The sequence below is a fragment of the Oncorhynchus clarkii genome, chromosome 24 (genome assembly GCF_045791955.1).
Source record: "Oncorhynchus clarkii lewisi isolate Uvic-CL-2024 chromosome 24, UVic_Ocla_1.0, whole genome shotgun sequence".
Lineage (NCBI taxonomy): Eukaryota > Metazoa > Chordata > Actinopteri > Salmoniformes > Salmonidae > Oncorhynchus > Oncorhynchus clarkii.
In genome coordinates, this window is record NC_092170.1 from 44,238,926 (window position 1) to 44,252,843 (window position 13,918).

General features: G+C 47.9%; 1 protein-coding gene across 2 annotated transcripts in view; it reads left to right on the forward strand.

Moving 5' to 3' along the window:
- LOC139383027 (PR domain containing 10) overlaps positions 1-13,918 on the forward strand; it is a 60,632-nt gene that overhangs the window by 9,605 nt on the left and 37,109 nt on the right. For both annotated transcript variants that reach the window (XM_071127319.1, XM_071127320.1), the window contains exons 7-11: positions 767-1,008; positions 5,286-5,486; positions 9,167-9,239; positions 12,418-12,535; positions 12,664-12,784. In XM_071127319.1, coding sequence (XP_070983420.1) covers positions 767-1,008; positions 5,286-5,486; positions 9,167-9,239; positions 12,418-12,535; positions 12,664-12,784 — 755 coding nt within the window. The remainder of the gene's footprint in view (positions 1-766; positions 1,009-5,285; positions 5,487-9,166; positions 9,240-12,417; positions 12,536-12,663; positions 12,785-13,918) is intronic.

Genomic DNA, 13,918 nt, shown 5'->3' on the forward strand with positions numbered 1-13,918 from the left:
TTTCTCTCTTCTTTCTCTCTCCCTCCTCTCTCTCTCTCTTCTCTCTCTCTCTCCCTCCCTCTCTCCTTCCCTCTTTCTCCCTCTCTCCTTCCCTCTTTCTCCCTCCCTCCTCTCTCTCCCTCCTCCTCTCTCTCCCTCCTCCTCTCTCTCCCTCCTCCTCTCTCTCCCTCCTCCTCCCTCCTCCTCTCTCTCCCTCCTCCTCCTCTCCCTCCTCCTCTCCCTCCTCCTCTCTCTCCCTCCTCCTCTCCCCCCTCCTCCTCTCTCTCCCTCCCTCTCTCCCTCCTCTCTCTCCCTCCTCCTCTCTCCCCTCTCTCTCTCTCTCCTCTCTTTCTCTCTCTCTCTCCCTCCCTCTTTCTCCCTCCTCCTCTCTCTCCCTCCTCCTCTCCCTCCTCCTCCTCTCCCTCCCTCTTTCTCCCTCCTCCTCTCTCTCCCTCCTCTCTCTCTCCCTCCTCTCTCTCCTCCCCTCCCTCCTCCTCCCCTCCCTCCTCCCCCCTCCTCCCCCCCTCCTCCCTCCTCCTATCTCTTCCTCCTCCTCTCCCTCCTCCTCTCTCTCCCTCCTCCTCTCCCTCCTCCTCTCCCTCCTCCTCCCTCCTCCTCTCTCTCCCTCCTCCTCTCCCTCCTCCTCTCTCTCCCTCCTCCTCTCTCTCCCTCCTCCTCTCCCCCCTCCTCCTCTCTCTCCCCCCTCCTCTCCCCCCTCCTCTCTCCTCCTCTCTCTCCCTCCTCCTCTCCCTCCTCCTCTCCCCCCTCCTCCCTCCTCCTCTCTCAGGGTGCGAGGAATGTAGCATCTCTAACACATCAGTGTGTGTGAAGCATGGTGCCCTCCACCCCATCCCTAACCGTCCAGTGGTGTCCCGGGCACGGGCCAGCCTCCCCCTCGTTCTCTACATAGACCGCTTCCTAGGGGGAGTCTTCTCCAAGAGACGCATCCCCAAGAGGACCCAGTTCGGCCCCGTGGAGGGACCCCTGGTCAGACAGGGACAACTTCACGACCACTACATCCACCTCAAGGTAAATTGACCTCTCTGTTTTCTACAAGAATTTAGAATCTCCTCTGCATTATCATTAACAGCAGACTTGTACATTTCCTCAGTGAAAACAATGTACTGAGAAAAGGTCAAATTGGCTTTTTACCAAATTAGCATATGACAGACCACGTATTCACCCTGCACACCCTAATTGACAACCAAACAGGATAGGGGGTCCTTCCTTTATTAGCAACACTGTAATGCGAGCTGTGTGCATTGAGTCTGGGAGAACTCCTTTTCTGCCACAATCCTCCAGCATTGGCATGAAGATAGGGCTGAGCTGGGGCCAAAAAGCTTTGTAGAACTCTCTGGGGAATCCTTCTGGGCCTGGGGACTTATTAGGTGGCATGGAGGTAATCGCCTCCAGGATCTCCTCAGGGGTGAAGGGGGAGTTGAGATCTTCTTGGTCGGTCTCTGATAGTTTAGGTAGCGAGATTCCCTCTAGGAAAGAGTGGAGTTCTGCCTCCGTGTGTTTTCTCTCAGAGGTGTATCGTCCTCTGCTGTTCGGATAGCCATGATTGTACGCTCTGACTGCTCCTTTTTTAATTGGTAAGCAAGCAATCTACTGGGCCTATTGCTATACTCATGGTATTTCTGTTTAGTAAAGAAAACTTTTTTTTTTTATATCTCCCGAGTGTAGTCCAAATTCAGTTTGGCTTTGGCTGCTTTAAGATGACTCCAGCAGGAGGTGCTGTCTGGGGATTGTTTATGTGCTTCTTCACAGCGTTCCAGCTCCCTCTCAAGATCCAGCCTGTGTGCTTCCATTGCTTTTCTCTTAGAGGAAGCATATGCAATTAGATGACCTCTTAGTGTGGCTTTAGCAGCGTCCCACATTGTGGCCGGAGAAACAGGAGACTCTTTATTGTCTTGTGTGTGTAGTTGTCTATCCATGTAGTTACCAATGTATTGAACACTTCGTTTGATAGCATGGAGGTGTTGCATTTCCAGCTCTTTGACCTCGGGATGTTTCTGCAGAGGTCAAAGCGGAGGTGTGATCTGAAAGTGCTATGGGTCCGATTGTACACGTGGCTGAATTTATGAAAACTCTTTGGGATAAAAATGTAATCTATACGGGAGTAGGTGTTATGGACATTAGAGTAGTATGTATAGGCCATAGATGAGCTATTAGTCTCTCTCTCCAGATATCTATCAGTCCCATCTCTTTAGTAAGAGAGTTCAACATCTTTGCAGATCTAGGATTTGTGGTGGGGACTTGAGATGATTTGTCTAGGGTTGGGTAAAGGGTACAATTAAAATCTCCGGCCACCACGCCAAAGGAGACACAATGCTCATTGAACAGGGCTATCATTTTTGACATGAAGGCAGGAGTATCTGTGTTAGGGGCGTATATGTTTAAGGTAGTAATTGGTTGACCATATAGTGACCCAGTCATCAAAATAAATCTCCCCTCCGGATCAGATATGTTTTTGTCAATTATGAATGGAAAATATTTATGGATAAGTATGGCTGTGCCTCTACTGTTTGATTTGAAAGATGAGAAATACACCTGTCCCACCCAAGCTCTGCGGAGTTTGGCATGTTCAGCATCACAGAGGTGTGTCTCTTGTAATAGCGCAATGTCTGCTTTTTCCATTTTTTTAGAGCACATAGTATCTTTTTTCGTTTTATTGCATGTCCTAGACCATGGCAGTTCCATGTCAGTAGATTTAAGGTACTAGTCATCGTCATCGAGCAGTAATCGAACTTTAGTGCAAGTCATCTCTGGGTAAAAGTGGATAGTAATTACAGCTGCGTTCACATAAAAGGAAAATAAATGGTGTACATAAAATAATAATCTCTGAACACCCCAGCCGAGATCCCAAACAACTCGACACATCCCGTTGGATCTATTACCCCCCCGCTCAGTCTCAATTCTGTGTTCCGAATAAACCAACAGTTAGCAATGCACAACGTCCCCCCCTCCCCACCAAAGAAATGCCTCATCCTCTCCACCCCGCATTGAGTAAATGACAACGTCTCCCCCTCCCCACCAAAGAAATGCCTCATCCTCTCCTCTCCACCCCACATTGAGTAAATGACAACGTCTCCCCCTCCCCACCAAAGAAATGCCTCATCCTCTCCACCCCACATTGAGTAAATGACAACGTCTCCCCCTCCCCACCAAAGAAATGCCTCATCCTCTCCACCCCGCATTGAGTAAATGACAACGTCTCCCCCTCCCCACCAAAGAAATGCCTCATCCTCTCCACCCCACATTGAGTAAATGACAACGTCTCCCCCTCCCCACCAAAGAAATGCCTCATCCTCTCCACCCCGCATTGAGTAAATGACAACGTCTCCCCCTCCCCACCAAAGAAATGCCTCATCCTCTCCACCCCGCATTGAGTAAATGACAACGTCTCCCCCTCCCCACCAAAGAAATGCCTCATCCTCTCCACCCCGCATTGAGTAAATGACAACGTCTCCCCCTCCCCACCAAAGAAATGCCTCATCCTCTCCACCCCGCATTGAGTAAATGACAACGTCTCCCCCTCCCCACCAAAGAAATGCCTCATCCTCTCCACCCCACATTGAGTAAATGACAACGTCTCCCCCTCCCCACCAAAGAAATGCCTCATCCTCTCCACCCCGCATTGAGTAAATGACAACGTCTCCCTCTCCCCACCAAAGAAATGCCTCATCCTCTCCACCCCGCATTGAGTAAATGACAACGTCTCCCCCTCCCCACCAAAGAAATGCCTCATCCTCTCCACCCCGCATTGAGTAAATGACAACGTCTCCCCCTCCCCACCAAAGAAATGCCTCATCCTCTCCACCCCGCATTGAGTAAATGACAACGTCTCCCCCTCCCCACCAAAGAAATGCCTCATCCTCTCCACCACGCATTGAGTAAATGACAACGTCTCCCCCTCCCCACCAAAGAAATGCCTCATCCTCTCCTCTCCACCCCGCATTGAGTAAATGACAACATCTCCCTCTCCCCACCAAAGAAATGCCTCATCCTCTCCGCCCCGCATTGAGTAAATGACAACGTCTCCCCCTCCCCACCAAAGAAATGCCTCATCCTCTCCTCCCCACCCCGCATTGAGTAAATGACACAGTAGCCCTCGTCCAGACCACACTAAAAGAGGGGAGAAAAATAAAATCAATAGCCCAGCTTACATATAAAGGAAAATAAATATAAATTGGACGGCTATAGTGACATTTAGCGGGTGGGTCTTTGGATATCGGCTATATGTCGTCTTATCTCCTTTTTCTTACTGAAGCTAAATGAGTTTTAACTTGGAGTGGAGGTAAGATTAGGAATTGGAAACGACTTGTGTGGAGCTCTTAGTTCATGCGGCCATCTTGTTCAAGGGTCACGTGACCCCCCCCCCCCATAGTGTATTTCTGTATTGGTTTAGTGATTCACCGTAGTGAAGGTGTTTGGTGGACCCAGGTTTTCTGGGTCTCTATGTTTTTGGTTGGACAGGTTTCATCAAACCATTTGTCGATGTTGTTCATTTTCTTCGGTTGCCTGCTGGACATTGTTAGATTTGATAGGGAAGCTGAGAGGTCAAATATACTGTTTAGATTTGATAGGGAAGCTGAGAGGTCAAATATACTGTTTAGATTTGATAGGGAAGCTGATAGGTCAAATATACTGTTTAGATTTGATAGGGAAGCTGAGAGGTCAAATATACTGTTTAGATTTGATAGGGAAGCTGAGAGGTCAAATATACTGTTTAGATTTGATAGGGAAGCTGAGAGGTCAAATATACTGTTTAGATTTGATAGGGAAGCTGATAGGTCAAATATACTGTTTAGATTTTCTACTGCCAAGTTGACACCTTCACTATTACAGTGGAACGTTTTGTCCAGGAAGTTGTTGTTGCAGGATGTGGCGTGGGGGGGGGGGTGTATTAGTGGAGGTTGGGCCTGTTGCAGGATGGGGCGTGGGGGGTTGTATTAGTGGGGGTTGGGCCTGTTGCAGGATGGGGCGTGGGGGGGGTGGTATATTAGTGGGGATTGCGCCTGTTGCTCAGCTTATGGCCTGGGCATATTTCCTGCTGTCATGTTGAGGTCTCTCTTCTCTCTCCGTAGCTGTGTATTGTCTCTAACTCATCCCTCTCTTCTCTCTCCGTAGCTGTGTATTGTCTCTAACTCATCCCTCTCTTCTCTCTCCGTAGCTGTGTATTGTCTCTAACTCATCCCTCTCTTCTCTCTCCGTAGCTGTGTATTGTCTCTAACTCATCCCTCTCTTCTCTCTCCGTAGCTGTGTATTGTCTCTAACTCATCCCTCTCTTCTTCTCTCTGTAGCTGTGCATGCTGGATGCAGACAAGGACATGGAGAAGTCAGATGACATGTGGGTGGACCTATCTGACGAGGACATCTGTAATTGGCTGATGTTTGTTCGGCCCGCCCAGAACCACCTGGAACAGAACCTGGTAGCCTATCAGTACGGCTCTGAAATTTTCTACACAACCATCAAGAACATCCAGCCCAAACAGGAGCTGAAGGTGGGTTGTCTGTGAGCATCGCCGACCGAGCTGCCTGATCTACACATCATAATCGGTAGTTGTTTCTGATGCGAGGGGATCAGTCAGCGATTGTAATGTCGTCCATCTGCAATATGCAAACTGTTCCTAATAAAAACACACATGGTTGACTGCTCTTCAGAGGGCTGCACTACGTAGCAGGTCTACACTACGTAGCAGGTCTATACTACGTAGCAGGTCTACACTACGTAGCAGGTCTACACTACGTAGCAGGTCTATACTACGTAGCAGGTCTATTCCAGAGGTCTACACTACGTAGCAGGTCTACACTACGTAGCAGGTCTACACTATGTAGCAGGTCTATACTACGTAGCAGGTCTACACTACGTAGCAGGTCTATACTACGTAGCAGGTCTATACTACGTAGCAGGTCTACACTACGTAGCAGGTCTACACTACGTAGCAGGTCTACACTACGTAGCAGGTCTACACTACGTAGCAGGTCTATACTACGTAGCAGGTCTATACTACGTAGCAGGTCTATTCCAGAGGTCTATACTACGTAGCAGGTCTACACTACGTAGCAGGTCTATTCCAGAGGTCTATACTACGTAGCAGGTCTATTCCAGAGGTCTATACTACGTAGCAGGTCTACACTACGTAGCAGGTCTATTCCAGAGGTCTATACTACGTAGCAGGTCTATTCCAGAGGTCTACACTACGTAGCAGGTCTACACTACGTAGCAGGTCTACACTACGTAGCAGGTCTATACTACGTAGCAGGTCTACACTACGTAGCAGGTCTACACTACGTAGCAGGTCTATACTACGTAGCAGGTCTACACTACGTAGCAGGTCTATACTACGTAGCAGGTCTACACTACGTAGCAGGTCTATACTACGTAGCAGGTCTACACTACGTAGCAGGTCTACACTACGTAGCAGGTCTACACTACGTAGCAGGTCTATACTATGTAGCAGGTCTATACTACGTAGCAGGTCTACACTATGTAGCAGGTCTACACTACGTAGCAGGTCTACACTACGTAGCAGGTCTAAGCGAGTAAGCGAGGTAACTTTGGTCAACTCTTGAGTTCATTTCGGGATAACCAGTCATACGAAAGTGGCTCACCTTCTAGCCAGGTACATTTCTATGGCAACGAATCCTTCAGAACTAACCCGCTCCAGGGCAGGCTAACTCACTGCTAACTCACTGCTAACTCACTGCTAACTCACTGCTAACTCCGCTTACCCTGAATGAAATGACTGAGATCAGATTCCCTCCCTCCCTCCTTCAGAACTAACCTGCTCCTGGGCAGGCTAACTCACTGCTAACTCACTGCTAACTCACTGCTAACTCACTGCTAACTCTGCTTACCCTGAATGAAATGACTGAGATCAGATTCCCTCCCTCCCTCCTTCAGAACTAACCTGCTCCTGGGCAGGCTAACTCACGGCTAACTCACGGCTAACTCACGGCTAACTCACTGCTAACTCACTGCTAACTCACTGCTAACTCTGCTAACCCTAAAGATCGTGTCATCATCACCTTCATTTGAGGAAGATGAATGATTTAAAAATATTTTATTTATGTTTTTTGGTGTCCAATTTTTTTTAATCTTCAAATGTTATAGTATTTAGACAGAATGCATTTGAAACTTCTCGAACAGTAAAACTTTTTGTATGACTTAAGCGAAGACGGCATTAACGATAAGTAATGAAATGAAGACCGAACACACATCTATTTCTCACCGTAGCCCATTGTCTCAATGAAGAGTTTGGCGTTCGACTAACCTCCGTGAAACACGCGCAGTTCCAACAGGGCTCTGAAGACCAGGAGTTTTATGTTGTCACGCAGGATGGGGCGTGGGGGGGGGTGTATTAGTGGGGGTTGGGCCTGTTGCAGGATGGGGCGTGGGGAGGGTGTATTAGTGGGGGTCTGCAGGATGATAAGAGTTGTTGTAGTGATAAGGCTTTATTTCAGAAAGAAGCGAGTGCAGATTCAATAGTGTCATTGTTGCACCATTACTAAAGCTAAAGCGGTTAACTGCCTGTTCAGGGGGCAGAATGACAGATTTGTACCTTGTCAGCCCAACTAGGTTAATATATCTTATTTTTTATTTGATGTTTTATTATAATTTTTTTGTTTAATAACCTTTATTTAACTAGGCAAGTCAGTTAAGAACAAAATCTTATTTACAATGACGGCGTACCAAAAAGCCTCCTGCTGGGATGGGGGGCCTGGGATATAAAATATAAATATAGGACAAAACACACATCACGACAAGAGACACCACAACACTACATAAAGAGAGACCTAAGACAACAACACAGCATGGTAGCAACACATGACAACACAACATGGTAGCAACACATGACAACACATGCTCCTAGATTTCACGCGGTGCTCCTAGATTTCACGCGGTGCTCCTAGATTTCACGCGGTGCTCCTAGATTTCACGCGGTGCTCCTAGATTTCACGCGGTGCTCCTAGATTTCACGCGGTGCTCCTAGATTTCACGCGGTGCTCCTAGATTTCACGCGGTGCTCCTAGATTTCACGCGGTGCTCCTAGATTTCACGCGGTGCTCCTAGATTTCACGCGGTGCTCCTGGAGTTCACGCGGTGCTCCTAGAGTTCACGCGGTGCTCCTGGAGTTCACGCGGTGCTCCTGGAGTTCACGCGGTGCTCCTGGAGTTCACGCGGTGCTCCTGGAGTTCACGCGGTGCTCCTGGATTTCACGCGGTGCTCCTAGAGTTCACGCGGTGCTCCTAGAGTTCACGCGGTGCTCCTACAGTTCACGCGGCGCTCCTAGAGTTCACGCGGCGCTCCTAGAGTTCACGCGGCGCTCCTAGAGTTCACGCGGCGCTCCTAGAGTTCACGCGGCGCTCCTGGAGTTCACGCGGCGCTCCTAGAGTTCACGCGGTGCTCCTAGAGTTCACGCGGTGCTCCTAGATTTCACGCGGTGCTCCTAGATTTCACGCGGTGCTCCTAGATTTCACGCGGCGCTCCTAACGTTTTTGAGTTGCGAGCACCCGTGCTACTGATTTTTGTTTTGTATTTTTTACTTAGAGGCCTGGTTACAAGCCTGCTAGAGTTAGCGGGCAGGCGAACGAGCGATGTTCACCGTCGTAGTACGGATGAAGCCTGGAAGCTGGAATGTGAAGCTAACTGAAGCTGGTTAGCTGTAGAAAACCCAGAGTCGATGTAGCTTTCTTTTGTAGGATACCCCTCCTTCATGAGATACCCCTCCTTCATGAGATACCCCTCCTTCATGAGATGCCCCTCCTTCATGAGATGCCCCTCCTTCATGAGATGCCCCTCCTTCATGAGATACCCCTCCTTTCATGAGATACCCCTCCTTTCATGAGATACCCCTCCTTTCATGAGATACCCCTCCTTTCATGAGATACCCCTCCTTTCATGAGATACCCCTCCTTTCATGAGATACCCCTCCTTTCATGAGATACCCCTCCTTTCATGAGATACCCCTCAAAGCACATTATTATTTGGGCGGCAGGGTAGCCTAGGGGTTAGAGCGTTGGAATAGTAACCGGAAGGTTGCAAGTTCGAACAGGCAATTAAACCCACTGTTCCTGGGCTGTCTTTGAAAATAAGAATTTGTTCTTAACTGACTTGCCTAGTTAAATAAAGGTAAAAATAAACGATAAAGAGTTTGACCTGTTTCTTCTTTTCCCCCAGGTGTGGTACGCAGCGTCATACGCCGAGTTTGTCAATCAGAAGGTCCACGATGTCACGGACGAGGAGAGGAAAGGTGGGTGTCCGTGCTTCGTTCAGACAACAACACTGTTGTGTAGCTTTGTCTATGATAGAAGTGATGGTGATGTTTATCCCTATGTTGTCTCTGCAGTGGGAGTATGTCATTACTGCAGCTTTAAAAACAAAATATTGTAACATTTATTTTCCGTGCTGTGGTCGTATGTCAGTACTACAGTGCCTTCCTGCTCCTTCCACCGTGTGTTGACACTATACCCATCACGACTAAGTGAAAATATGGTTTTGGACATTTCTACTGAAAATGAAAAACAGAAATGTCCGACTGACCAACCGGGCAAGAAGGACCTTGGACAGGATGGTGAACAAGAACCCAATGACCACTCTGACTGAACTACAGAGTTCCTTGGCTGAGATGGGAGAACCTGCCAGAAGGACCTTGGACAGGATGGTGAACAAGAACCCAATGACCACTCTGACTGAACTACAGAGTTCCTTGGCTGAGATGGGAGAACCTGCCAGAAGGACCTTGGACAGGATGGTGAACAAGAACCCAATGACCACTCTGACTGAACTACAGAGTTCCTTGGCTGAGATGGGAGAACCTGCCAGGAGGACAACAGTCTCTACAGCACGTCACCTGGGCTTTATGAGAGAGTGGCCAGACTGAAGCCACTACTGACAACAAGTTTACCTGGAGTTTGCATCAACAACAACAAAGAATGCATGTGAAAGACTCGGAGCACAAGGCAACAGATTCTGTGGTCTGATGAAACAAAAATGTAACTATTTTACCTGAATGCAAAGCACTATGTCTGTAGAAACCAGGCACAGCTCATCACTCATCTAACACCATCCCTACCGCAAAGCATGTTGGGAGATGCTTTAAAGCAGCAGGGACTGGGAGACTGGTAAGGACAGAGGGAACAATGGATGGAGACAAATACAGAGTACCTGCTTCAGAGTGCGAACAACCTTGGACTGAGGCGAAGATTTTACATTCCAACAGAGACAAAGACCCCAAGCATACAGCCAAAGCTTCAGAACAAGAATGGGAAACTTTAATCTCGTTGAAACTCTGTGGAAAGACTTGAAGATTGCTGTTCACCGCCGCTCCCCATCTCACTTAACAGAGCTTGAGAAATTCTGCAAATGCATATGGAAAAAGCTGAAACCGACATACCCAACGCTTTAATCGTCACCAAACGTGCTTATACAAAGTAAATGTATTGAATACAGTTGAAGTCAGAAGTTTACATACACCTCAGTTGGAGTCATTAAAACTTGTTTTTCAACCACTCCACAAACAAACAAACAAGTCGGTTAGGACATCTACTTTGTGACACAAGTATTTTTTCCAACAATTGTTTACAGACAGATTATTTCACTTATAATTTCACTGTATCACAATTCCAGTGGGTCAGAAGTTTACATACGCTAAGTTGACTGTGTCTTTAAACCGCTCTGAAAATTCCAGAAAATGATGTAATGGCTTTAGAAGATTCTGACATCATTTGAGTCAATTGGAGGTGTACCTGTGGATGTATTTCAAGGCCTACCTTCAAACTCAGTGCCACTTTGCTTGACATCATGGGAAAATCAGCCAAGACCTAAGAAAAACAATTGTAGACCTCCACAAGTCCGGTTCCTCCTTGGGAGCAATTTCCAAACGCCTGAAGGTACCACGTTCATCTGTACAAACAATAGTACGCAAGTGTAAACACTATGGGACCATACAGCCGTCATACCACTCAGGAAGGAGACCCGTTCTGTCTCCTAGAGATAAACGTACTTTGGTGGGAAAAGTGCAAATCAATCCCAGAACAACAGCAAAGGACCTTGTGAAGATGCTGGAGGAAACAGGTACAAAAGTATCTATATCCACAGTAAAACAAGTCTTATATCGACATAACCTGAAAGGTCGCTCAGCAAGGAAGAAGCTACTGCTCCAAAACCGCCATAAAACAGTCAGACTACGGTTTTCAACATCACATGGGGACAAAGATCTTACTTTTTGGAGAATGTCCTCTGGTCTGATGAAACAAAAATAGAACTGTTTGGCCATAATGACCATCGTTATGTTTGGAGGAAAAAGGGGGAGGCTTGCAAGCCGAAGAACACCATCCCAACCATGATGTGGGGGTGCTTTGCTGCAGAAGGGGCTGGTGCACTTTGCAAAACAGATGGCATCATGAGGGAGGAAAATTATGTGGCTATATTGAAGCAACATCTCAAGACATCAGTCAGGAAGTTAAAGCTTGGTCGCAAATGTCTGTTCCAAATGGACAACGACCCCAAGCATACTTCCAAAGTTGTGGTAAAATGGCTTAAGGTCAACAAAGTCAGGGTATTGGAGTGGCCATCACAAAGCCCTGACCTCAATCCTATAGAACATTTGTAGGCAGAACTGAAAAAGCGTGTGCAAGCAAGGAGGTCTACAAACCTGACTCAGTTACACCAGCTCTGTCACGAGGAATGGGCCAAAATTCACCTAACTTATTGTGGGAAGCTTGTGGAGGGCTACCCAAAATGTTTGACCCAAGTTAAACAATTTAAAGGCAATGCTGCCAAATACTAATTGAGTGTATGTAAACTCCTGACCCACTGGGAATGTGATGAGTCAGGTTTGTAGGCCTCCTTGCTCACACACGCTTTTTCAAAGAAATAAAAGCTGAAATAAATAATTCTCTCTACTACTATTCTGACATTTCACATTCTTAAAATAGTGGTGATATTAGCTGACCTAAGACAGGGAATTGTTACTAGGATTAAATGTCAGGACTGGTGATAAACAGAGTTTAAATGTATTTGGCTGAGGTGTATGTAAACTTCCGACTTCAACTGTATGTGTGTGTTTGTAGCCTTGTCTATGATAGCAGTGATGTTAAATACGAGAACACAAGGGAATGCTCATTTAAATACAAGAACACAGGGGCATGCTCATTTAGAAGATGGCTAGTCATTATAGACGGCTTGTTGTTATTACCCTGGTTCTGTAAGATGGCTAGTTGTTATTAGCCTGGTTCTGTAAGATGGCTAGTTGTTATTAGCCTGGTTCTGTAAGATGGCTAGTTGTTATTAGCCTGGTTCTGTAAGGACAGCAGGTACATTACGAATTCTAAAAGATATTATAAAACAATTGTTGCGACCAAATCATGTGCTGGTGCACCAGTGGAGAATTGAGTGTAACAGACCCATGACTGTGGTTGTGTTTTCAGTGTTACGCGAGCAGGAGAAGAACTGGCCCTGTTACGAGTGTAACAGACGCTTCATGAGTTCAGAACAGCTACAGCAGCACCTCAACATGCACGATGACAAACTGGACTGCGTCACCAGGTAACACACACAGTAGTCAACACTCCTCTCCTAGACCTGTAAAACACAGTTTTACAAAATGTGTTTAGTAAAAAGCCTGATTTAATTGAATGATCGAAGGGGATCGACTTTAACCTGTGTTTCTGCAGACCGAAGGGGCGTGCTCGTGGGCGTGGCAGGAAGAGGTTTGGGACAGGAAGGAGACCGGGCCGCCCCCCTAAATTCATCCGGTTGGACCCTTCGATCGCCACGGCAGGGGACAAGACACCGGTACGTACAACTGTGTAACAGTCATAGTTTACTTTGAGACACTGTCCCAAATTGTCTCCTATTCTCTACGCAGTGCACTACTGTTAACCAGGGGCCTGCAGTGCACTACTGTTAACCAGGGGCCTGTAATGCACTACTGTTAACCAGGGGCCTGCAGTGCACTACTATTAACCAGGGGCCTGCAGTGCACTACTATTAACCAGGGGCCTGCAGTGCACTACTGTTAACCAGGGGCCTGCAGTGCACTACTATTAACCAGGGGCCTGCAGTGCACTACTGTTAACCAGGGGCCTGCAGTGCACTACTGTTAACCAGGGGCCTGTAATGCACCACTGTTAACCAGGGGCCTGTAGTGCACCACTGTTAACCAGGAGCCTGTAATGCATTACTGTTAACCAGGGGCCTGCAGTGCACTACTGTTAACCAGGGGCCTGTAATGCACCACTGTTAACCAGGGGCCTGTAATGCACCACTGTTAACCAGGGGCCTGCAGTGCACTACTGTTAACCAGGGGCCTGCAGTGCATTACTGTTAACCAGGGGCCTGCAGTGCACTGCTGTTAACCAGGGGCCTGCAGTGCACTGCTGTTAACCAGGGGCCTGCAGTGCACTGCTGTTAACCAGGGGCCTGCAGTGCACTGCTGTTAACCAGGGGCCTGCAGTGCACTGCTGTTAACCAGGGGCCTGCAGTGCACTGCTGTTAACCAGGGGCCTGCAGTGCACTGCTGTTAACCAGGGGCCTGCAGTGCACTGCTGTTAACCAGGGGCCTGCAGTGCACTGCTGTTAACCAGGGGCCTGCAGTGCACTGCTGTTAACCAGGGGCCTGCAGTGCACTGCTGTTAACCAGGGGCCTGCAGTGCACTGCTGTTAACCAGGGGCCTGTAATGCATTACTGTTAACCAGGGGCCTGCAGTGTACTGCTGATAACCAGGGGCCTGCAGTGTACTGCTGATAACCAGGGGCCTGCAGTGCATTACTGTTAACCAGGGGCCTGCAGTGTACTGCTGTTAACCAGGGATAGACTGAATGTTTCCGGGCCTGATAGACCTGTATCTGAATGTCTCCGGGCCTGATAGACCTGTATCTGAATGTCTCCGGGCCTGATAGACCTGTATCTGAATGTCTCCGGGCCTG